Genomic DNA, 25527 nt, shown 5'->3' on the forward strand with positions numbered 1-25527 from the left:
TGGATGTACCCCAGTTAAGCTTTGAGTGAGCAGGGAACCTGTGTGTCTGTGTGCCTGTCAGGGAGGGTTATGATGGAGACACCCTCTTTCTTCTCTTTATGGTCATGTGCTTTGCATATTGTGATCCACACTAAGAATGGCTTGATGAGAAAATAGGCATCAATCACCAGTAGCAAGTTACAATCAATTCCAGTCCTTTTTCCATTTATAGAGGGTGTTCATACTTAGATTCTCATGGCATCCTTGAGTTTAGTAACTCTTGTTTCTGTAGCACATTCTGTAGAAGAGGAAAGTGAGACTTAGGGAGATCAAAGGACTTGTTTATCATGCAGACTCCAGTGTACCTGCTTTCTTCCCAAATTCGCTAAAGTAGAGACAGAGAGTGAGGGCGTCATCTGCAGAAAGGTACTGCTGTGTATCTTAGGTTGATGCCTGAGGGGTTTAGTAGATAACCCAAAGATTTTTAGTGTAATAATTGTGTAACTTAAACCTGATTGTTATCTTGTCATTTTGGGGATATTGTTGTCATTTTTTTTTTAATTTCCCCAAGTGCTCTGGGAAAAATAGACTGATTTGTCTATTTACTTCTTAAAGAGCATTCAAATATAATTTATGGTAGATTCCCAGATCCTCAAGTCAAAACTTCATATCTTTCTTAACTTTGAGTTTTTCCTGCTTCTACAGACAAACATCTACTTCGTTCAGCTGATCTGCTGGGTGTCCATTGAGCAAACTGTTTCTTTCCTTTTGGTTTTCCTGCCCAGCCTGCTCTTTCTGCTCCCATTTCTTGTACAGACCTTGTCTATCACACTATGACTTGCCTTAAGTATCACTGTGAAGACATTGGTCAGGTGTTATCCCTTCTCTGAAAGCAGGAAGCAGAGACCAAGATCAGCAAAAGTGGTAATTTAAGATACAATAAATCCTCTTCCTTCACCAGCCTGGGCCACCAGCTCTCACACCTGTGTCTCTGGCACAGACCTTCACACCTGCCTGTCCAGCTGCACTGGTGGCACTCAGTGGCATCACCGAGAGGTCATCTCAGCTTGTCCACAAGAAAAGCCTCCTAAACCTGCATCCGCCATCTTCCCCAACTCAGTAAATGTTGACTCTGTCTTTCCCTTTCTTCCACCCAAACACCACAGTCCTCTTCTCTTACGGACAACACCCATCCTGTCAGCAGGTCTTACAGACTCTGCCTTCCAAATGTCTCTGCAATGTGACCCTGTCTCTCCATTCACACTGTTTTCTAGCTTATTCCAGTAATGTCCTCACTTGTATCCACCCTCACCCTTCCCCACTTAACTGTCTGTTTTCTGCAAAGCACAGGAGTTTGTTTCCTTGTAAACCTCAGACCATGTCAGTCCTCCCCTCACTCTCCTCCTCTTACTGGAGTGACCCCAGGCTCCTCCTGCTCTGTCTCCACCCTCACTCCCATCATTCTTACTTTGCTCTGCTCTCCTGATTCCTTGCTTGTCCTGAACCCCTTGGGCATTTCCCTGTGGCCTCTGCACTCGCCCCTCCCTCTGTGTGGAGCAGCCTCTCCAGGTCTGCCTAAGCCCCTCCCTCTCCCCAGATCTGCTCTCAGCTCCTCTGAGCAGAGCCCTCACACCCCAGTGTGGACTCACTTCCTCCTTCAGTCTCCATCCCCCTGAGCTGGTTTGCTTTTCCTTCTTGTCCTCAGTTCTTGTGCTTGGGTTAATTTTCCATATCATCATCTCCCACCATGGAAAGAGATTTTAGGGGCTCTGTTTCCTCGTGGTTGATTTCATTGTGCCCAGAATGGTGCCTGGTGTATAGTCAGTCCTCAATAAATACCTGTTAAAGTGGTCAAATGCATAAATGCTTTGAAAAAATATAGAATGAAAACAAAGGAAAAGCCCTGAGAGGTTTTTTTTAATTTTCCTGGTTATAGTTTAGTCACTATGAAATAAGCCCATTGCCGTTGATTAAATACTTGTATGAAGAAATGACATTAAAATGTTAGGATGGTAGGAAGAGAGCACATTTTAAGTCTTTTTCTTTTTTCTTTTTCTATCTCCATGCAGGATTTGCACAATTTGAAGGAAGATGTAATTGTGAGAGGAGATGGAGGAACCCCGCTGAGTGAAGGAGAGAAAGCCCGGGTCAGCCTTGCAAGGTAAGCGGGGTTTCAGTTGCCATCCCGCCCCTACTCCTCCGCGGCTCCTAGTGGACGTGAGCACGCAGACCCTGCTCACTGGGTGGGCCTGTGTGAAGCAGGGTCTTGCCTCTTTCCCTGGGCTCTTGGAATGAACATGGAGTTATTGGATGCCATCATGATTCAGAGATGGGACCCAGGGAGTGTGAAGTGTCCCCTCCTGACGTCTCTCTACATTTTCTAGAGCCGTGTATCAGGATGCAGACATCTACCTCCTGGACGATCCATTCAGTGCAGTGGATGTAGGAGTCAGCAGGCACTTGTTCGAACAGTGAGTTTGCTCCTATTTTCTATCATTTCTGCTTTCCAAGAACCCTGTAGAGAACAGGGAAGAGAGCTCAGGAAAGCCTTTTTGCTTTAGGAGTCTCAGCTCTCTCTGCCTTGCTGTTCCTTCCTCTCCTCCCTTCCCTCCACACAAGATCCATCGTAGAGAAGTTTTGCATCATGAAGATGTCAGGACAGGAAAATACGGCAGGTGCTTCAAGTGTGTGAAGGAGAGTGGGGTCCATGCTTTAGGGAGTGAGGGATAGATGGTTGATTCCCCCATGACTTGCAGGTAATGGATCCAAACCCTAGGGATATGAATGATGTAAAAATTTTAAATCCAAGAGTAGGCCTTGGGAACCTGATAACTGGATGCCAAACATTTTCCTCCATCATGTGTTGAAGACACATTAGAAGTGAAGTTTTCAGTACCAACATAGGGCTTCCGTGGAAAGACTGTTGGTTTATTAATCCATTGGTTTGGAAATACTTAATAAAGTCTAGAATTTACAAATGATTTATTTCACATCTGAGTATGATTCAGGTGTTTAACATTACTTCATAGATTCTTACTAGAATTAATACTTCAGTTCAGTTCAATCGCTTAGTTGTGTCCAACTCTTTGCGACCCCATGAATCACAGAACGCCAGGTCTCCCTGTATATCACCAACTCCCAGAGTTCACTCAGACTCACGCCCATCGAGTCCGTGATGCCATCCAGCCATCTCATCCTCTGTCATCCCCTTCTCCTCCTGTCCCCAATCCCTCCCAGCATCAGAGTCTTTTCCAATGAGTCAACTCTTCACATGAGGTGGCCAAACTACTGGAGTTTCAGCTTTAGCATCATTCCTTCCAAAGAAATCCCAGGGTTGATCTCCTTCAGAATGGACTGGACAGGTCTCCTTGCAGTCCAAGGGACTCTCAAGAGTCTTCTCCAACACCACAGTTCAAAAGCATCAATTCTTCGGCACTCAGCTTTGTTCACAGTCCAACTCTCACATCCATACATAACCACTGGAAAACCCATAGACCCTCGTGTAGGGTTACTTTGAATTTGAAACTCAGTATCTTGGTTGAAGTCCTGACTCTCACTTTGTTCTGGAATTTGTTGTCAATGGCTCTTTCTTGGCCACAGAACTCCTGAAGGAGAACAGCTCTGATGCTTCTCTGTCCTAATACATGCTGACTGAGGCCTCTGGTGGAGTCTAGACTGACCTCTTTGAAAGCCTCATGAATTTGCTCTTTCTGAAGCAACCTCCGCATCTACCCCATAGTTAGTTCTCTTGCTGTTGTTCACCTTGTTAAAGCCAATGAGCCTTCCAGCTGCCCTTATTAACACCCTACTGTGTGCACTGAGATCGATGCCCTTACAGATGTTCCTGCACAAAACCTCTCAGTTTACAAGGAGGACAGTGAGCCAGGAGAGGGGAAGAACCACACTGGGCAGAATAAGGGAGACTAGGACATCCAGCTCTCATTCCTGCCTCTAAGGAACCTGTCTCTACATGAAGCTTGTTAAGACAGATGCCTGGGGAAATGTCAGCTGAGGCATGGTTTAGAGAGTTTCCATACAGGGTAGGAAATACGAAGTGGAAGTGGCAGCTGGAGGCTTTCACTGAAGTTGGAAAGCTCCCTGTGCCCAGGGCTGGGCGGGCAGTGCCCTGGGGGCCTGCAGCCTGGGCAGGTGTGTGGAGGCTGAGAAGAGGACCCAGTTCTTTTGGGGAAGGAAGAGGAGAAGCTCAGGTGTTGGGGGAGGAGGAAGCAGGGCTGTGAGGAGAACAGCAGGCACATCCTCACCTGGAGGAGGCGGGGTGTTTGGCAGAGAGAAGCGGTTTGGGAATTCTTGCTGCGAGGTCTTGTGGAGCGGGGGCTGTGTCCGTCCAGGCTGCTGTCACAGGAACCAGAGCTGGGTGGCTTAGGAATAATGGAAGTTTATCTCTCTTGGTTCTGGAGGCTGAGAAAGTCCAAGGTCAGGGTGCCGAGAGATTCAATGATTCCTGGTGAGGGTCTGATTCCTGCGTCCTCACGTGGTGGAAGGGGTGAGGGTGTCCTGTGGTTCCTTTTATCAGGACACCTATCCCATGTACGCAGGTTCCACCCTCCTGACCTGGTCCTGCCAATGGCCACACCTCCTAATACCAACACAGTGGGAATAGCTTTTAATGCATTAATTTTGAAGACAGAAACATTCAGTGTATAGCAAGTTATCACAGATGGGGGTGCTGAAGAACAAAAATGGATTCTCTCACGGGTCTCGAGGCTGAGAGTTCAGCGTGCGGGCAGCTTTGGTCTCTGCTGAGCGTGTCTCCTTGCCCGCTGGTGGCGGCCACTGCGTGGTGTTCTCACGCAGTCCCCTCTGTCATCAAGCACCCCGTGTCTCTGTTAGTTTATTTTTTTTAAAGTTTTTATTGAAATATAGTTGATTTACAGTATTGTGTTAAGTTCTTTGTTCAGCAAAGTGGCTCAGTTATACACATATGTAAGTTCTTTTTAATATTCTTTCATTATGGTTTATCTCAGGATATTGAATATAGTTCGCTGCACTATACTATAGGACCTTGTTGTCTGTTCATTATACACATAATAGTTCACATCTGCTAACCCCAAGTTCCTAGTCCATCCCTTCCCCACACCCCCTCCATCCATGCAACCCCACGTCTGTTCACTATGTCTGTGAGTCTGTTTCTGTTTTGTAGATAGGTTCATTTTTGCCACATTTTACATTCCATGTATAAGTGATGCATGATATCTGTCCTTCTCTTTCTGACTTACTTCACTTAGTATGACAAAGTCTAGGTCCATCAACATTTCTGCAAATGGTATTCTTTGTTTCTTTTTATTTTATGGCTGAGTGGTGTTACATTGTCTATATGTATCATATCTTCTTTATCCATTCGTCTATGGACATTTAGGTTATTTCCACGTTAGTTTATTGTGAATACTTTTGCTATGAACATAGGGGTGCATGTGTCTTTTTGATTTATAGTTTCCTTCAGATATATGCTCAGGAGTGGGATTACTGGATTATGAATTAATTCTGTCTTTAGTTTTCTAAGGAACCTCCATAGTGTTTTCCATAGTGCCTGAGGTAGCTGATAATCCCACCAGCAGTGTAAGAGGGTTCCTTTTACTCCATTCCCCCTCAGCCACTGTTATTTTAATGATGGCCATTCTGACTGGCATGAGGTGATAGCTCATTGCAGTTTTGATTTGCATTTCTCTAATAATTCAAAATGGTGAGCTTCTTTTCTTGTACCTATTGGCCATCGGTATGTGTCCTTTGGTGAAATGTCTATTTAGTTCTTCTGCCCCTTTTTTATTTTTATTTTTTAATTTTATTTTTACTTTATTTTAATTTACAATACTGTATTGGTTTTGCCATACATTGACATGAATCTGCCCTGGGTGTATACGAGCTCCCATTCCTGAACCCCCCTCCCACCTCCCACCCCATATCATCTCTCTGGATCATCCCAATGCACCAGCCCCAAGCATCCTGTATCCTGTATCAAACATAGACTGGTGATTTGTTTCTTACCCGATAGTATACATGTTTCAATGCCATTCTCCCAAATCATCCCACCCTCACCCTCTCCCTCAGAGTCCAAAAGTCCGTTCTATACATCTGTGTCTCTTTTGCTGTCTCCCATACAGGGTCATCATTACCATCTTTCTAAATTCCATATATATGTGTCAGTATACTGTATTGGTGTTTTTCTTTCTGGCTTACTTCACTCTGTATAATCAGCTCCAGTTTCATCCATCTCATTAGAACTGATTCAAATGTATTCTTTTTAATGGCTGAGTAATACTCCATTGTGTATGTGTACCACTGCTTTCTTATCCATTCATCTGCTGATGGACATCTAGGTTGCTTCCATGTCCTGGCTATTATAAACAGTGCTGCAATGAACATTGGGGTACATGTGTCTCTTTCAATTCTGGTTTCCTCGGTGTGCATGCCCAGCAGTGGGATTACTGGGTCATAAGGCAGTTCTATTTGCAATTTTTAAAGGAATCTCCACACTGTTCTCCACAGTGGTTGTACTAGTTTGCATTCCCACCAACAGTGTAAGAGGGTTCCCTTTTCTCTACACCCTCTCCAGCATTTATTGCTTGTAGACTTTTGGATCGCAGCCATTCTGACTGGCGTAAAATGGTACCTCATTGTGGTCTTGATTTGCATTTCTCTGATAATGAGTGATGTTGAGCATCTTTTCATGTGTTTGTTAGCCATCCTTATGTCTTCTTTGGACAAATGTCTATTTAGTTCTTTGGCCCATTTTTTGATTGGGTTTATTTTTCTGGAGTTGAGCTGCAGAAGTTGCTTGTATATTTTTGAGATTAGTTGTTTGTCAGTTGCTTCATTGATTGGATTTTGTTGTTGTTGTTGAGTTGTATGAGCTGTTTGTATATTTTGGAAATTAAGCCCTTGTTGGTCACATCATTTGTAGTACTTTCTCCCATTCTGTAGGTTGTCTCTTCATTGTGTTTATGGTTTCCTTTACTGTGAAAAGCTTGTAAGCTTGATTACATCCCGTTTGCTTACTTTTTTTAATTAAAAAATAATTGTTTGTTTATGGCTGTGCGGGCTCTGTGTTGGTGGGGCTTTCCCTCTAGTTGTGATGAGCAGGGGCTTCTCTCTAGTTGCAGTGTGTGGGCTTCTTATTTCAGTGGCTCCTCTTGAGCAGAGCACCGGCTCTCGGGTACGTGGGCTCAGTAGTTGAGGCTCCTGGGCCCCAGAGCACAGGCCCGGTAGTTGTGGTGCGTGGACTTAGTTGCTCCGTGGCATGTGGGTCCCTCCTGGTCCAGGGATTGAAACCATGTCTTCTGCACTGGCACATGGGTTCTTTACCAGTGAGCCACCAGAGAAGCCCCCATTTGTATATTTTTGCTTATGTTTCTATTGCCTTGGGAGACTGACCTAAGAAAACATTGGTATAACTTATGTCAGAGAAAGTTTGCCTCTAATCTCTTCTAGAGTTTTATGGTGTCACATCTTGTGGTTAAGTCTTTAATCCATTTTGAGTTTATTTTTGTGCATGGTGGGAGGGTGTGTTCTAACTTCACTGATTTGCATGCCTGTGTCCATTCCTTGTGTCTTAGTCTCCTCTTCATCTAAGCACACCAGTCAGCTTAGATTAGGTCTAGTATAATTAAGGGTAATGATTACCTTTTGAGAGGGAGAGGGTGGGATGATTTGGGAGAATGGCATTCTAACATGTATACTATCATGTAAGAATTGAATCGCCAGTCTATGTCTGACGCAGGATACAGCATGCTTGGGGCTGGTGCATGGGGATAACCCAGGGAGATGTTATGGGGAGGGAGGTGGGAGGGGGGTTCATGTTTGGGAACACATGTAAGAATTAAAGATTTTAAAATTTAAAAAATAAAAAACTAAAAAAAATAATAATAATAAAAATAAAGGCAAAATCTTTTGGGGAGTTGGAAATTATTAATATAGTGGGTTGGTTAGGAATTATATTGGTGAAGGGTTCTTCATTTGTTGTGTCAATAATTGCTGCTAATTCCCTGCTCTGGGTGGGACAAGGATGTCTCAGGTCAAACCTCTCTGCTGACAGACTAGCTTGTATGACAGGATTATCCATACTCCTGCCACATGATTGTTTACTACCTCTTAACCATAAACAGCACAGAGCATTTTGGAGTGTTTTGAGAGTCTTAATTAGCATAGGACTTTTTCTTCTTGTTGAGTCAATGATTGCCGACAGGCCTCCATATCCTTAGGCACCTGGGAATATATTAATCAATGTATTTGGAATATAGCAAAGGAAATATAGTAGTTTTTGATGTTAGCAATACTAAACTTTTTGAGTTAATGGATTTTCTCTTTTGTAATAGATCACTGTACCTTGTTATAAATCACTGTGTCCTTACTATGTAAGAATGTAACTTTATCATATCTTAAGACTAAATAGATCTTAAGGGGAGCATTGGTGAAAGGATTTTCCGTTGGTGGGCTGATGTTTGCTGCTAAATCTCCATGTTCCCTACTCTTATAATGAATATAACTAGCATATAGGAAGAAATAAGTATTAACCTTTAAGCATATAGGAGAAATAAGTATTAACCTTTAAGACTAATCATGTTAACCTTTCGTTAAATAAATTCCTTTCTTGATTGTAACTCACTACACGCTCACCCTATAGGAATGTAACTTTATTTGGAGGGTGGTGCCTGGTTTAAGAAAAAACACCCTTGGAAGAAATAAGTTTTTTGGTTATCAGAAAGAAAGGATCATAAAATGTCGGCAGGTCTCACTCATGGCCAGAAGATTATGTAATATCCCTAAGACTTTTTTTTATACATTTATGTGAAGCACCTGATTTTAAAGGTCAGGACTGCTGACCCCCGCGTGACTCTGTATTCATCCCTATGTGTAACAAAAGGTATATAAGCAAACCCAAAAATAAAGAAATCGGATCAGTTTCCAGAAAAAAAAAATAAAAATAAAAAAAATAAAAGTCTCTGTCACTGAGTTCTACAGTACGGATGGTTAAAGTATCAAGTGAATCTGAGGGGACATGACTGATTTACAGCAGGTCCAGAATAGCAAAGTAAAGAGACTTCAGCAGAGTGTGAGAGGGAGATGTGTGAGGAGCTCTGAGCTCTGGACACGAGGAGCTGGGATTCCACGTCCACTGAGCAGGGGTCATTAGTCTTTGGTGGGACCTGCCCGTATGTAAAATGTGCTCAGTGTTGGGGTGATGAAAGAGTCGTGGAGATGGATGATGGTGATGGCTGCACAACTATGTAAATGTACTTAATGCCACTGAGCTATATGCTTAAAATTGTTAAAATGGTAAATTTCATGTCAGGTATATTGTAACACACATACAAACCTGCATAGTAGCACTGAATCTTTGAGAACATGAGAGAACAGGGCAGATGACACATGGCATGGCCTCCAGCTCTCTGATCTGACCCTCCATTCCCAGCCTCTCCTGTTCATGGCTTGATGAATTTTCCCTTAGAGAAGTGCCTGTGTCTTGTCATGAGTTCAATGACAGGAGCTAGTGCTGTGACAGTGATTCTCCACCCCCACCCTCTTGGCATCATGAGTATCTCAGCCTCCTTGTTCCCAGCGCCCCACCCTGAGCTCACAAATGTCTTGTGTGCATCTGCACAAGCTCCCCATCACGGCAGGAACAGATTCTACTGGCCGTTGCATCCGTGTCACAGGGGAAGGCAGTTTGGTGTCAAATACAGTGGGCTGGTCACAGAAGTTCTCCTGAGCTCTTTTTCAAACACAGGAGATATTTATAAAATCCTCTCAAATATTTTGGGCGCACCACTTTGGATATATATTTGATAGAAGCAGGCTTAAAACTGTTGTTTGCTAATCAGAACCACATTCTCTAGGGTGATTTAAAGCAAAAGCAGAGAGCATGAAAGCAAATTAGGAAATCACTCAGCAGCAGTTGGAGAGTGTTCTCAAGCTAGAGAACTGGATGGAACAATATGCTGTGAGAGACGGTGGTCACATGGCAGCTTAGTCATGTGAAGGGTTTTGTATTAAAAGTGAATGAATCACACTTTTACTTACGATTAGCAGATTCCTTCAGTCATGAAGGAAGGTCATTAAGGTTTGTCAGTTTTACAATTTATGCTGTGAATACTAAATGGGTTCTGTCACCCACAGAAAGTGAGGGGCCTTGGGTAAACTGATGCTGTCTCACCTGTGTCCAGCTGTGGATCCGGCCCTGGTTCAGCCCCACATCGCAGACCCCTACCTCCTGCATTATCAAATCTTTGGGTCTGTCCTGATCAGACTCCCACACTGCTGTCTACACAGCTCACCCTCCTGCTCCAGCCCTTCTCAGACCCCTCTTCACATTCAGGAAGCAGCTCCAGGTCCTCAGACAGAGAACAGGCTTCTTCTGCCCCCATCAACATTTCTAGCTCATCCCCATATTCACTCAGTATCCAGCTGTGCTGGCTCTGTGGGGTCCTTTCTTACCCCTGTCTGTCTGTACACACTGGCCCCTCTGTCCCAGAGCCAGGGAGCGTTGTGCCAGGACCCAGAAGGAAGGTGGGCCCTGCCATTCCCTCCCGCTCCTCCAGGCGGCGCCCGTGCACTCCCACTTCCCACAGCCCTCAGTGGGTGCACTTGGCTATTTATGAGCCCCGCCACCAGCCCTCAAGCTGTAAATGCAGGAAGGCGCCTCAGCCCAGTGTGTTCAGTCCCAAGACCCCTGCCCCTGCTGTGTCTTCTTCCAGGATGTTTCCCCAGAGAGTCTCAGGGCTCCCTTGCCTCCCTATCTAAGAGAGCAGCCCCCCTTGCTTTTTCTTTAGAGCATACAGCACGGCCCAATAGTGCATTGTCTATAATCGTTCAGTGCGTCCCCCTGTGCACGGTGCAGAGTATTGTCTTCTATCTTGACTTCAGTGTATCCTCAGCACTTAGGACAGTGACTGGCTCTTCAACAAACCTCTATTGACTGAATGAATGGAGGTGGGTGGGGCCTCTGTCTGTTTCATCTGTGTCCCCTCCACCACAGGATATGTCCTCTCTTAAAGTGAAAAGTGAAAGTTGCTCAGTCGTGTCCGACACTTTGTGACCCCATCAGTTCAGTTCAGTTCAGTTCAGTTCAGTCCTCAATCGTGTCTGACTCTTTGCGACCCCATGAATCGCAGCACGCCAGGCCTCCCTGTTCATCACCAACTCCCGGAGTTCACTCAGACTCGCGTCCATCGAGTCAGTGATGCCATCCAGCCATCTCATCCTCGGTTGTCCCCTTCTCCTCCTGCCCCCAATCCCTCCCAGCATCAGAGTCTTTTCCAATGAGTCAGCTCTTCACATGAGGTGGCCAAAGTACTGGAGTTTCAGCTTTAGCATCATTCCTTCCAAAGAAATCCCAGGGTTGATCTCCTTCAGAATGGACTGGTTGGATCTCCCTGTAGTCCAAGGGACTCTCAAGAGTCTTCTCCAACACCACAGTTCAAAAGCATCAATTCTTCGGCGCTAAGCCTTCTTCACAGTCTAACTCTCACATCCATACATGACTACTGGGAAAACCATAGCCTTAACTAGACGGACCTTAGTCGGCAAAGTAATAATGTCTCTGCTTTTGAATATGCTATCTAGGTTGCTCATAACTTTTCTTCCAAGGAGTAAGTGTCTTTTAATTTCAAGGCTGCAGTCACCATCTGCAGTGATTTTGGAGCCCCCCAAAATAAAGTCTGACACTGTTTCCACTGTTTCTCCATCTATTTACCATGAAGTGATGGGACCGGATGCCATGATCTTCGTTTTCTGAATGTTGAGCTTTAAGCCAACTTTTTCACTCTCCTCTTTCACTTTCATCAAGAGGCTTTTTGTGACTCCGTGGACTATAGGAATTCTTCAGGCTGGAATACTGAAGTGGGCAGCCTTTCCCTTCTTCAAGGGATCTTCCCAACCCAGGGATCAAACCAAGGTCTCATTGCAGGCAGATTTTCTACCAACTGAGCTATCAGGGGCCAGCCCTTATATATGATATATGTGGGATTATAGGACTAACACAGTCTTTATATCTGAATAACAACTAAAGAACTGGTTGCTGACTCAGTAATTTCTGTCACGATTTGGAAATTTTTAATCTAAAAACTTGGAAAATAGTGTATCTTCCTAATGATTTGGATAAAAGCACTTTTTAGGAAAAAATATAAAGCCATCAATTGATCACTTTGTTATTAATTATGTTACCTCATCTGTGATGGACTGTTGAGAAAACATTTTAAAACTTTTGTGTTGGTCCATCTTGGACATAGTAGCCCATTGGATTTGATTAACAAATCTAATCTTCTAACAATAACAAATCTTCTGAGACTACTGGCAGGTAATTATGAATTAAGGAGAAAAAAAAATTCTATTTAAATGCTTTAGTATGATACTTTTTTTTTATTTGAAAAAAGTGTTAGTCAAGAAACTTAGTATGAATGCTGAACTAACACATGTTAAAGGGTCAGAATGAATCCTTTTGGATTTAATGAAGTGATGGTTTGTGTGTCTGAGTCCTGGGGTCCTGATTCTGATCACAGACCCAGTGTCCAGAGTGTCCCCTTAGGACTCTTCTGTACTGAGTCCAAAGCACAGGGCCCCTTGTGGTTAGGGAGGAGCGGAGAAAGGGGCTGACGCTTACTGAGCGTGTTGGTGGTTTGATTTCTCAGAACGTGTGGATGACGTTGTCATTGGCGTTCTGAGATGAAGAAACTGAGGTTTAGTCTCTTGTCCGATGTCGTCAGGCTCCTGAGAGGGACTGAGCTGCAGTCTGCTGCCTCCAGACCCTCCATCTGACTCACTCACAGGCTGAGCTCTGGCCCAGGTTCCTGAGATTTTTCTCTGCGAAGGGCTGGGGCACTCAGACCTGCCTGTGATCACGTGGGCCCAGGCCTGGGCACTTGCTTCCCTAAAGGGGTTGTGGACCCTTTGGGGTTAGACTGGGCTGAGTTCCTATGGGTCTGCATTTAAAATGTAGGAGCAAGTGGTTTTTGTTTTTTTGTTTTTTTTTTTTCCCCTGTGAAAAAGATTTAAGGTTGAATAGTGAGGGAGGTCTTGACTATAGAGCACTGGCACGTGCTCTGAGCCACTGGGTGATTTCCACTGTGATTCGGGCCATTTGGATTCCGTTCTTTTATTTTCATGTTTGGAAAGTGTTCAGTCCTAATGGAAGAAGACTTGCTTTCTGGATGGAATATTCCTCTGGAATATTGCAGAGACTAATGGAGGCCATGCTGGCATTCATTTTTTATCTAACATTCTTTGGGAACAAGTGTCTAGTAAATGCACTGTGGCGAAGATTACCTAGAATCTATTAGTTTTGTTGTTGTTGTTGTTAATATTTACATCATTAATTATAATCACTCAGAAAGCTAAGAATGTAAACATTTTTATATGACATAGATCCCTCTCCTCCCATTTCTACATAGCATTAAAATAGTATTTTAGTTCAGTAGAATTTCAGAATCTCAGTATTACTCAATTTTTTTTTTTATGAAACATGTATATAATTGTTAAGCTGAGTTTTATTAAAAAGCCTGGACTCTGAGGGAGAGGGAGAGGGTGGGATGATCTGGGAGAATGGTATTGAAACATGTATACTATCATGTAAGAAACGAAGTGCCAGTCTATGTTCGATACAGGATACAGGATGCTTGGGGGCTGGTGCATGAGGATGATCCAGAGAGATGATATGGGGTGGGAGGTGGGAGGGGGATTCAGGATTGGGAGCTCGTATACACCTGCGGTGGATTCATGTCAGTGTATGGCAAAACCAATACAGTATTGTAAAGTAAAATAAAGTAAAAATAAAATTTAAAAAAAATGTAAATATAATCATGCCATAAAAACAACAACAACAAAAAAAACCCCTTAGCTATGTGTACCTCCTTCAGTGGACTGCTTTTTAGAATTTTTTAAGCAGAGTTGGGTTCAAATTTGCTGCTGATAAATTTAAGAACCTGGTCGGATTAATTGATTTATGTTTATTTAATAATTATTATTGATTTGGTATTTAAACTGAAGATCTTTGACTGCTGTGTGGTATTTGTCTTATTCTTTTCAAAATATAAGTTTCCAGTTTGAAGCACCCCCATTAACATGCTTTTGCATACTGTACCTCTTACATTTGTAGGTGTATTCGTCAGGTCTTGAAGGAGAAGATCACAATCTTAGTGACTCATCAGCTGCAGTACCTAGAAGATGCAAGTCAGATTCTGATACTGAGAGATGTAAGTAGTTTCTAGAAGTCCGTGGAATTGCTAACACTCAGGTGTGTCCAAGGACAGACATCCCCGCAAGTCACTCTCCTCGCATTCATGGTAAACACCCTCTTCTCCCTGAGTTTTATGCCCTCTTCTCAGAGCTGCTGTTCATGCCTTAGAGGATGAATCCAAAGACCTGTAGCCCACCTGGCTCTTCTGTTCATGGGGTTTCCCTGGCGAGAATACTGGAGGGGGTTGCCATGCCCTCCTCCAGGGGATCTTCCCGACCTAGGAACTGAAACTGAGTCTCCTATCATCGAAAACTGTCTCATTGTCAGGCAGTTTCTTTACCACTAGTGCCACCTGGAAAGCCCAGAAATATCACTACTATATGCTAAGCCTACGCTCTAGGGCTTCCCCTTGTGGGTCAGTTGGTAAGGAATCTTCCTGCAATGTAGGAGACCTGGGTTTGATCCCTGGGTTGGGAAGGTCCCCTGGAGAAGGGAAAGGCTACCCACTCTAGTACTTTGGCCTGGAGAATTTCATGGACTGTATAGTCCATGGGGTCGCAAAGAGTTGTACACAACTGAGTGACTTTCACTTTCTTTCACATTCTAAGCTACATAAACCCTAGGTTACTGAATCATCACTCTTCTAATGAAATCTGTTAAGTGTAATGTTTATTTAGAACTTTTAATTTTCTTCTTCCATGACTTAAGTCAAAGTGTATTACTTAGAAATTAGAGATACTAATACCTGTTGGTATCCAGGTGACTGTTATACCTAGTTTGCTTCAAGAGCATCTACCATTAACACGAGAAGCGAGGTTGGGTAGCCAAACACCCAGATCAGAGACGCCCTCTCTGCTGGTGTCGCCAGTTGCTGGTCTCCCTGCCCAAGTCTCTATGTGCCCGATTCGTGTGGGAGTCTGTGCAGCAGAAGGACAAGACCCTGCCTTCACGAGGCTTATGGGGAGGATGTGACAGAGAGAGAGGTAGGTGGGCTGACATCCTGGCCTCCCTGAGGAGCTGGTGCCTCACGGGGTCTGAGTAACATGAAGGTGGGGGGACCATGCAGTCACCAGGGGGAGAGGGTCTGAGGCAGGGGGTCCTCAGGAAGGAGCAACCTGGCAGGTTGGAGGAACAACAGGAAGACCAGTGTGTCTGAGGAGAGTGAGCAGGGGAATGGGAGGGAGCTGGTCTCTGAGCTGTGGGCAGGGACTGGAAATGGGATGGAAGCTTTGCACGGTCCAGAGCAGAGGAGGGATGTGATCTGATGTGGGAGTTAAGAGATTCCTCCAATGGTCACTGGAGGGGGTACAGAAGAAGCAGTTAGGAGTCTTAGTAAAGTTGAGGAAACAGAAGTGTGGGCTCAGGCTAGAGAGTCAGTTTTTAGAACTACTGTAAAGATGGCTGGATGGCATCACTGACTCGATGGACGTGAATCTGAGTGAACTCCAGGAGTTGGTGATGGACAGGGAGGCCTGGCGTGCTGCGATTCATGGGGTCACGAAGAGTCAGACATGACTGAGCAACTGAACTGAACTGAACCTAGTACTGCAAACTGAGTGACTTACAACAGCAGACGTTTATCATCTCCCTGTTCTGGAGGCTACAGCTCCCAAATCCAGGTGCTGGCATGGCCGTGCTCTCTCTGAAGGCTCCAGGGGAGAATCCTTCCTTCCAGCCTCTTGTGTTCACCGGCCTTCCTTCTGTTCCTTGGCTTCCGGCTGCAGCACTGTGCTCTCTGCCTATGATATGACATGGCCGTTGTCCCTGGTTGCCCCTGTGTCAGTCTAGGTGTCTTCTCATAAGAACATCAGTCATATTGGATGTAGGGTCACTCTGCTCCAGTGTGACCTCATCTTAACTTGATTACATCTGGAGAGACTTTGCTTCCAAATAAGGTCACATTCGCAGGTGTCATGTTTGAACTTATCTTTTTGAGGAGGGAGCACCATCCAACCCACAGCTCCTAGCATGGCTGAGGGTGGGCTGGAGATTAATGAGAGGTGTCAGACTTGGTGGTCATTTGGTGCTTCACTCCTTGGCTTTTTTACTTCTAGGTCTCAGCACCTTTGTTGTTAACCCCTGACTATTCCACTGGCCCTTGGTCAGATCCCTGACTTCTGAAATGAATCTCTGCTGCAAGAAAGATTATTAAAATACAGAACCCCTGCCTCTCTGGAAGGAGTTTCATGTGTCAACTCTTTCTCTACTCCTCCAGAAGGGGCTAAGGTTTGCAAGGTCGAGAGCAGTTGATTTCATGTGCAGAGGGGGCGATTCTAGTGTGTAAACCCAGTGTGGATAGTGTTATGAGCACAGGATCAGTGGGCAGGAGAAAAACCTATTTAGCCAGTCCTAGATGTTTTGGGGCCCCCTTATTGCTTCCTTTGAGGAAACTACCCCCAATTTTAGTACTCACAAAACAACTATTTGTCTACTGGTGAGCACTCCTGGATGAGTTGGGGACCATCCTCACTGCTTGTCAGGTCCCTCTCTCACAGCAGAGAGGGGATGGCTGCCCCCTTGTCTCCTCGTAATTGTCAGCGCTTGACTGCTGAGTGAAATTGCTGTCTTTGTACTACCAGTCATTTAATTTGCACATTACAGATTTGATGTGGTGAATGGTGATTTCATTAAAGCTGTGTGTAAATTTTGCCTCCCAAGTGGAACAAGATACAGTACATTCTGCATAATTTTCTAGTTATACAGTATCTGACGGCACCCAAAGGCTTCCCTGTGTTTCTCCCAGTGGACCCCCTCAGGGGAGAGGGTGAGAGGGATCCCAGCAAGGGTCCTGGGCCAGCTCTGTCCACCTGAGCTGCCTCAACCAGAGCTGCTCTCATTTGATGAGTTTTGCATCCTGACATTTTTTCCCTCTGATGTTTTATTTGCTACTGAGTGAATCAGCTGAGTCTGGGTTCATGGGGTCAGAAGATAGTGAAACATCTGCACATTATTTTATATGACTTTGGAAGGGAGGGAAACTGTGCAAGGATGTGTCACATGTATTCAAAGAAAATGATTTGATTGGCTGTAGCTTAAGCAGTTGTCTGATTTGGGGAAGCCTGGTTGGCTGCTTGTGGTTGATCATTCCTAAATTTTTTCTTGGACCTGAGTGCATTGATTCTGGCTTAGGTTTTGGTTTGTGGGCACAGATTGCCAAGGTTTAAGAGCCACCCCCGCCCCATAGCCTCCTTGTTTAATTACTTTATCAGGTGGAATATTGAATTTTCAGTTGGGAACTTGCTGTGTGTGGTGGCAGTTGTAGAGACCATGGAGATGCCTCTCGTGGGTTTTCTGTCCAGGGCTGGTTCCTGTTATCCCGGCCGTGACAGTGTGACAGTCACAGTGGGCAGTGAAGATTAATGAAAGACTCTCACCCACATGCAGATGTGCTGGGCCCCACCTCTGGGTTAAGTTTAAGTTTCTTTCCTGGAATTGTCACATGAGGCTTCTCTCAATCCCCATGTTGTCTAAGAAGACTGTGCTGATTCTCCCATCAACCTCTGTACTTCTTTCTTCCCCAGGTACCCAGGGTAGTCATGTCAATGGCCTCCATTTTTAACACATGAGCACACCTTTCTTTCATGTCCCCCAGGACCTAACACAGGGACAGGGTTTGGCAGAGAATGCAAGGCTCAGTTGTGTCCTGAGCTGACTGAACTAGATTTCTCCACAGGAATTCTAGACACAGAGATCATTTTTTTTCTTCAAAAATCATAATTTAAAACCAGATAACTTTTTTGATTAGTATTTAGGTTGATTTAATATTATAAAATATAAATTAATTTCTCTCAATTTTTTTTTTTAATTTTAGGGCAAAATGGTGGAAAGAGGAACTTACTCTGAGTTCCTGAAATCCGGGATAGATATTTTTTCCCTTTTTGAGAAGGAGAATGAGCAGTCTGAACCATCTCCAGTTCCAGGAACTCCCACTGTGATCTCTGAGTCTTTGGGTCAGTCTCCCAGACCCTCATTGAAAGATGTGGCTCCAGAAGACCAAGATGTGAGTTTCTCATCCTGCAGTGTTCCCGGGTTTGTCTGCCCTTGGTGGTCTCATGAACCTTTAGTCTGCTTGTGACATCTTCATTTGTCCCAAAGTAGACCCTAAGTTCCCAAAGTCTTGTTCCATGGAATTAGTAGAATTAGAAGAGCATGAGGGGAGCAAGCCTGCTTGGGGTTCCCCTTTGAGTGTAGGATGGAGAATCTTATGGAGATCAGTAGTGGGTGCACTGCTATGAATTTTGGAGTGCATGTGGCTCACACTGATTGAGAACCCTTCAGTTTACCTTAGTTATACCCTACTCATGCTGGTGGCCCCTGGCTTCCCTTATGCATCCAGAGGATTAATGTGAAGACCCCCTTAGACTGAGTCCTGCTGTTGCCATGTTAAATCAGCTACTTTTCCTATATGTTGGAATGTTCTGGCACTGCAGGTGACTGATGGTATTATTTTGCCTCAGTGTCAGGTGGTTTGTGATGGGCCAGAGGTAATGTGTGCAAAGGACCTGACACATGGTAGACACTTTGGTATTAGTTCCCATCCTTTCTTACCCTTCAAGACTGAGAACCACATCTTATCAACCTTGAATCCCAGTAGCCAGGGTAGAGCCGAGGACGCACTAGGCTCCTGTGATGCTATAATGCATTCTAAGTCCTCCAGACAGAAATGAGAAACTGCACTAGATCTCCCTTAAAAACGTACACAGATATTCCCTTGATAGCCAAACCCTCAATATCCAAACCCAGGAGCCTGGAATGGTTCTGATAAGTATTCAGATTAGCTGTTCACTTTCTAAACTCAGGAATCACTCTCTGAAACTTAGGAACCAAATAGATTCAGATCATATGCTTGCAATGTGCTATCCAAACTTATACTACTCCAGCTCTCTCTGTGAACTCAGTTTACTATATTTGGCTGGTATTTTGAGCCCCAAGTATGTGTTATGTTTCTATCACTGAATGACACAAGTCATCTAGAGGGATACATTAGCTCCATATCATTTTGTGTGTTATCTTAGATCAAACTTCTGCATTTATACGTTAATTGACTTTGTTTTGTGTGTGTTGAGAGTCTTGATGTATTTTAAGCAAAACTATGCAACATTGAATGAACCCATGTGAATGACATATCCTTATTTCTAATAGATTCCTAGAAGTAGGATGGCTGGGTTCAAGTGTAAACACATATGTGGTTTGGCCAGATATCCCTACATCCTTCTCCGTAGGAAATGGACCATCCTGCACTCCTACCAGTGTATGAGATGTGTCTGTTTCCTACAGCTTTGCAGTGGAGGATGTTGCTGAGCTCTTAAAATTTGGGGTTCATTTTTAAAAATTTCATCTCTCACTGCCATTTTTCCTTTCTAGACTGAGAATATACAAGTTACACTACCTCTGGAGGATCATTTGGAAGGAAAAGTTGGTTTTAAGACCTATGTGAATTACTTCACAGCCAGTGCTGACTGGCCTGTCATCATCTTCCTTATTCTAGTCAACATCGCAGCTCAGGTACATAAGGGTGTTTATTTTGGTTTGTGCACTCAGCTTGATATTTATATACTATTTATACTGTATTTTATAATTATTTTTAAATATGCATATAAAGAGATTTATCTCAAAGACTTTGCTCATGCAGTTGTGGGCCTAGCGTGGGGAATGTGAAATCTGAAAGTCAGGCCTGCAGACTGAAACCTTAGACAGGAGCTGACCCTGATGTCTTGAGACAGAATTTCTTCCTCCTCTAGGAAGGTTTTGCTCTTCAGACCTTCATCTGACTGGACGAGGCCACCATAGTGTTGAGGGTGGTCTCCTCTCCTGAAGTTCTGATGATGGATTTGAACCACATCCACAAAATACGTTCACAGCAACATCTAGATGAGTGGTTGAATCACTGGAGACTGACCCAGCCAAGCTGACACCCAGAACTGACCATCACTGTACCTGTCTAGCTTTTGCTTTGAAAAAAATCTGAACATTTGTACTGTTATTACTGCCTTTTGAAGTCCACTTGAATTTGCATTGATGTACATTATATTTGGGGAGCAAAGTCGTCTAGGGAAAAGGGGATTTCTTTTAAAGATATTAACTTGTAAGATGCCCTCCCCTGACCTGTAATCATCTGGGGTGTGGGGCTTGATGGAGACCTGAGCCAGAAGGACCATCTCCATGTTCTGGAGCCTTCCCATCCCCCAGCCTGGTGAGTGGGGTGTGAGGCTCAGTGATGTCAGTGTGTGAGTGACTGTTGTTTCCTGCTCCAGGTTGCCTATGTCCTGCAGGATTGGTGGCTTGCATTCTGGTGAGTGATTCCTGGTCTGACCCAAAGTGCTGTGAAATCTACACAAAGCCCCTTTTCCCACAGAGTCAGGGGGAGAGATGGGGCAAGTTCAGCCTCCTCTTCTGACCCTTATGTAGTTTCCCTGAAGAAAGATGAAAGTTCCTGCAGGTGGTGTGTGATCCCCCTGTGGTCTCTCTCCATGTCCCTCACTGTAGCAGCTTCTTCACAGACAATTCTTTTTCTTTTTTTGAACTTTTAATATTGTATTGCAATATAGCCGATCAACAATGTTGTGATAGTTTCATATAAACAGTGAAGGGATGCAGCCATGCATATATGCGTATCCATTCTCCCCCAAACTTCCCTCCCATCCAGGTTGCCACATAACATTGGGCAGACTTCCATATGCTATACAATAAGCCCTTGTTGGTTACCTGTTTTAAATATAGCAGTTTGTGCATGAGCATCCATTCTATCCATCCTTCCCCTTGGCAACCATAAGTTCATCTTCTAAGTCTGTCTTCACAGATAATTTTGAAAACTGAAAGTCATGATTCAGATTTTTAAAAGGGAGACATACAGAGGGCCTTGTGTGCTGGGAAACACTTTCCAGCATAAAATACATTTCTTGAATTGAGGTAATTTTTTTGGTGATATTTGTATAAATTTGATGTATATCCATAGTGTAATAGTTTTTATTTCCTGTTCCATAGGTCAAATCTACAAAGTGACCTGTATTCTGGAGTATTAGTTAAAGAAGATGAAGATGTAGTGTCCGTTCTGAACTGGTACTTAGAAGTTTATTCAGGTAAAGTTGAGTCATCTGCTCTGTAATACCAGAGTTTAAGGTGCTTACAATGAGTCTGCATGAGCAAGAGGGCTTCCAGAGTAATTTAGTAATGTCTTAATAGATTAAGTATCTGAATTACATTTACTCTGTGAATTAATTAGAATAGTTATTTTAAAAAAGATATACTAGAAGAAAAGAGGTTGAATGGGGACTCTTAATTTGGTCCATACTGGATTTTGGTAGTTAAACCAGGATTGAATATTGAGAAAAACAACCACTGGAAATATGTAGCTATTGTGTATTCTAATAGGTGCTTTAAGTAAATCTTATATTGCTGTATGGATGGGTAAGGGGATTAGAAATGGGAGAATGGCATTGAAACATGTATAATATCATATATGAGACAAATCACCAGTCCAGGTTCTATGCATGATACTGGATGCTTGGGACTGGTGCACTGAGACGACCCAGAGGGATGGTATGGGGAGGGAGGAGGGAGGGGAGTCCAGAATGGGGAACACATGTATACCTGTGGTGGATTCATGTTGATGTATGGCAAAACCAATACAATATTGTAAAGTAATTAACCTCCAATTAAAATAAATGAATTTATATTTAAAAAAAAAAGAAATGGATCCCCACCCTGTGGTTCAGGTTGTTCTGATTCTGTCTTTTATCCTGACTTTTATCGATCTTGAATGAAATCTTCTGGCAGCGTAGGCCCCAGATAAAAGCATTATTCCCTCCCAGGTATTCAAAGCTCCCATTTCCACACTGCTCATCTCCTAGGCTTCACTAATAACTTGAGAAGCTAAGCAGGGGAAGTTCAGTGTCTGGAATTAGGATTCCTTCTCTTTCTTACCTTGAGATCACAGTGTTATCTCCTCCCCAACTGTGTGATTAATTCAAAATTTGGCTTGCCAGACTAATATTATCATAACTGTCTCTATTCACAAGAGTATTTGGAATATATATAGCATAGCATTCAGTTCAGTTCGGTCACTCAGTCGTGTCCGACTCTTTGCGACCCCATGAATCGCAGCATGCCAGGCCTCCCTGTCCATCACCAACTCCCGGAGTTCACTCAGACTCGTGTCCATCGAGTCAGTGATGCCATCCAGCCATCTCATCCTTGGTCGTCCCCTTCTCCTCCTGCCCTCAATCCCGCCCAGCATCAGAGTCTTTTCCAATGAGTCAACTCTTCACATGAGGTGGCCAAAGTACTGGAGTTTCAGCTTTAGCATCATTCCTTCCAAAGAAATCCCAGGGCTGATCTCCTTCAGAATGGGCTGATTGGATCTCCATGCAGTCCAAGGGGCTCTCAAGAGTCTTCTCCAACACCACAGTTCAAAAGCATCAATTCTTCGGCTCTGAGCCTTCTTCACAGTCAAACTCTTACATCCATACATGATCACTGGAAAAACCATAGCCTTGACTAGACGGACCTTTGTTGGCAAAGTAATGTCTCTGCTTTTGAATATGCTATCTAGGTTGGTCATAACTTTTCTTCCAAGGAGTAAGTGTCTTTTAATTTCATGGCTGCAGTCACCATCTGCAGTGATTTTGGAGCCCCCAAAAATAAAGTCTGACACTGTTTCCACTGTTTCTCCATGTATTTCCCATGGAGTGATGGGACCAGATGTCGTGATCTTCGTTTTCTGAATGTTGAGCTTTAAGCCAACTTTTTCACTCTCCTCTTTTACTTTCATCAAGAGGCTTTTTAGTTCCTCTTCACTTTCTGCCATAAGGGTGGTCATCTGCATGTCTGAGGTTATTGATATTTCTCCCGGAAATCTTCATTCCAGCTTGTGTTTCTTCCAGTCCAGCTACTATTTAAAGGATGTCTTTAACAGAAACTTTAAATGCTTTCTTTAACCATTCTTCTGTTGATGGATATTTAGGTGGCTTCCATGTCCTAGCTTTTGTAAATAGTGTTGCTATGAACACTGGCATATTGAGTACAGCACTTTCACAGCATCATCTTTCAGGATTTAAAATAGCTCAACTGGAATTTTAGCACCTCCACTAGCTTTGTTCGTAGTGATGCTTTCTAAGGCTCACTTGACTTCACATTCCAGGATGTCTGGCTCTACGTGAGTGATCACACCATGATGATTATCTTGGTCGTGAAGATCTTTTTTGTACAGTTCTTCTGTGTATTCTTGCCACCTCTTCTAAATATCTTCTGCTTCTGTTAGGTCCATATCATTTCAGTCCTTTATTGAGCCCATCTTTATATGAAATGCTCCCTTGGTATCTGTAATTTTCTTGAAGAGATCACTAGTCTTTCCCATTCTGTTGTTTGCCTCTATTTCTTTGCATTGATTGCTGAAGAAGGCTTTCTTATCTCTTCTTGCTATTCTTTGGAACTCTGCATTCAGATGCTTATATCTTTCCTTTTCTCCTTTACTTTTTGCTTCTCTTCTTTTCACAGCTATTTGTAAGGCTTCCCCAGACAGCCATTTTGCTTTTTTTGCATTTCTTTTCCATGGGGATGGTCTTGATCCCTGTCTCCTTTACAATGTCACGAACCTCAGTCCATAGTTCATCAGGCAGTCTATCTATCAGGTCTAGGCCCTTAAATCTATTTCTCACTTCCACTGTATAATTATAAGGGATTTGATTTAGGTCAGAACATGAATGGTCTGGTGTTTTTCCCTACCTTCTTCAATTTCAGTCTGAATTTGGCAATAAGGAATTCATGATCTGAGCCACAGTCAGCTCCTGGTCTTGTTTTTGTTGACTGTATAGAGCTTCTCCATCTTTAGCTGCAAAGAATATAATCAATCTGATTTCAGTGTTGACCATCTGGTGATGTCCATGTGTAGAGTCTTCTCTTGTGTTGTTGGAAGAGGGTGTTTGCTATGACCAGTGCATTTTCTTGGCAAAACTCTATTAGTCTTTGCCCTGCTTCATTCCTCATTCCAAGGCCAAATTTTCCTGTTATGCCAGGTGTTTCTTGAGTTCCTCCTTTTGCATTCCAGTCCCCTATAATGAAAAGGACATCTTTTTGGGGTGTTAGTTCTAAAAGGTCTTGTAGGTCTTCATTGAACTGTTCAACTTCAGCTTCTTCAGCGTTACTGGTTGGGGCATATATTTGGATTCCTGTGATATTGAAAGGTTTGCCTTGGAAACGAACAGAGATCATTCTGTCGTTTTTGAGATTGCATCCAAGTACTGCATTTCGGACTCTCTTGTTGACCGTGATGGCTACTCCATTTCTTCCAAGGGATTTCTGTCCACAGTAGTAGATCTAATGGTCATCTGAGTTAAATTCACCCATTCCAGTCCATTTTATTTTGCTGACTCCTAGAATGTCGACGTTCACTCTTGCCATCTCTTGTTTGACCACTTCCAATTTGCCTTGATTCCTGGACCTGACATTCCAGGTTCCTATGCAATATTGCTCTTTACAGCATCGGATCTTGCTTCTATCACCAGTCATATCCACAAGTGGGTATTGTTTTTGCTTTGGCTCCATCCCTTCATCCTTTCTGGAGTTATTTCTCCACTGACCTCCAGTAACATATTGGGCACCTACTGACCTGGGGAGTTCCTCTTTCAGTATCCTATCATTTTGCCTTTTCATATTGTCCATGGGTTTCTCAAGGTAAGAATACTGAAGTGGTTTGCCATTCCCTTCTCCAGGGGACCACATTCTGTCAGACCTCTCTACCATGACCTTGGGTGGCCCCACGGGCATGGCTTAGTTTCATGGCAAATTTGGAAAACTCAGCAGTGGCCACAGGACTGGAAAAGGTCAGTTTTCATTCCAATCCAAAGGAAAGGCAATGCCAAAGAATGCTCAAACTACCACACATTTGCATTAATCTCACATGCTACTAAAGTAATGCTCAAAATTCTCCAAGTCAGGCTTAGCAATATGTGAACCGTGAACTTCGTGATGTTCAAGCTGGTTTTAGAAAAGGCAGAGGAACCAGAGATCAAATTGCCAACATCCATTAGATCATGGAAAAAGCAAGAGAGTTCCAGAAGAACATCTATTTCTGCTTTATTAACTATGCCAAAGCATTTGACTATGTAGATCACAATCAACTGTGGAAAATTCTGAAAGAGATGGGAATACCAGACCACCTGACCTGCCTCTTGAGAAATCTGTATGCAGGTCAGGAAGCAACAGTTAGAACTGGACATGTAACCACAGACTGGTTCCAAGTAGGAAAAGTAGTACATCAAGGCTGTATATTGTCACTCTGCTTATTTAACTTATATGCAGAGTACATCATAAGAAATGCTGGGCTGGATGAAGCACAAGATGGAATCAAGATAGCCGGGAGAAAT

The 25527-nt window shown here is 43.6% G+C and overlaps 1 protein-coding gene across 3 annotated transcripts in view; it reads left to right on the forward strand.

The window, feature by feature from the left end:
* The window catches only part of LOC138446668 (ATP-binding cassette sub-family C member 4-like), a 172526-nt gene that overhangs the window by 52188 nt on the left and 94811 nt on the right, over positions 1-25527 (forward strand). For all 3 annotated transcript variants that reach the window (XM_069601890.1, XM_069601893.1, XM_069601891.1), the window contains 7 exons: positions 2049-2140; positions 2364-2450; positions 14084-14180; positions 17976-18164; positions 19529-19669; positions 20419-20456; positions 21149-21243. In XM_069601890.1, the coding sequence (XP_069457991.1) occupies positions 2049-2140; positions 2364-2450; positions 14084-14180; positions 17976-18164; positions 19529-19669; positions 20419-20456; positions 21149-21243 (739 nt within the window). The remainder of the gene's footprint in view (positions 1-2048; positions 2141-2363; positions 2451-14083; positions 14181-17975; positions 18165-19528; positions 19670-20418; positions 20457-21148; positions 21244-25527) is intronic.

Source organism: Ovis canadensis, chromosome 10 (assembly GCF_042477335.2).
Source record: "Ovis canadensis isolate MfBH-ARS-UI-01 breed Bighorn chromosome 10, ARS-UI_OviCan_v2, whole genome shotgun sequence".
NCBI lineage: Eukaryota > Metazoa > Chordata > Mammalia > Artiodactyla > Bovidae > Ovis > Ovis canadensis.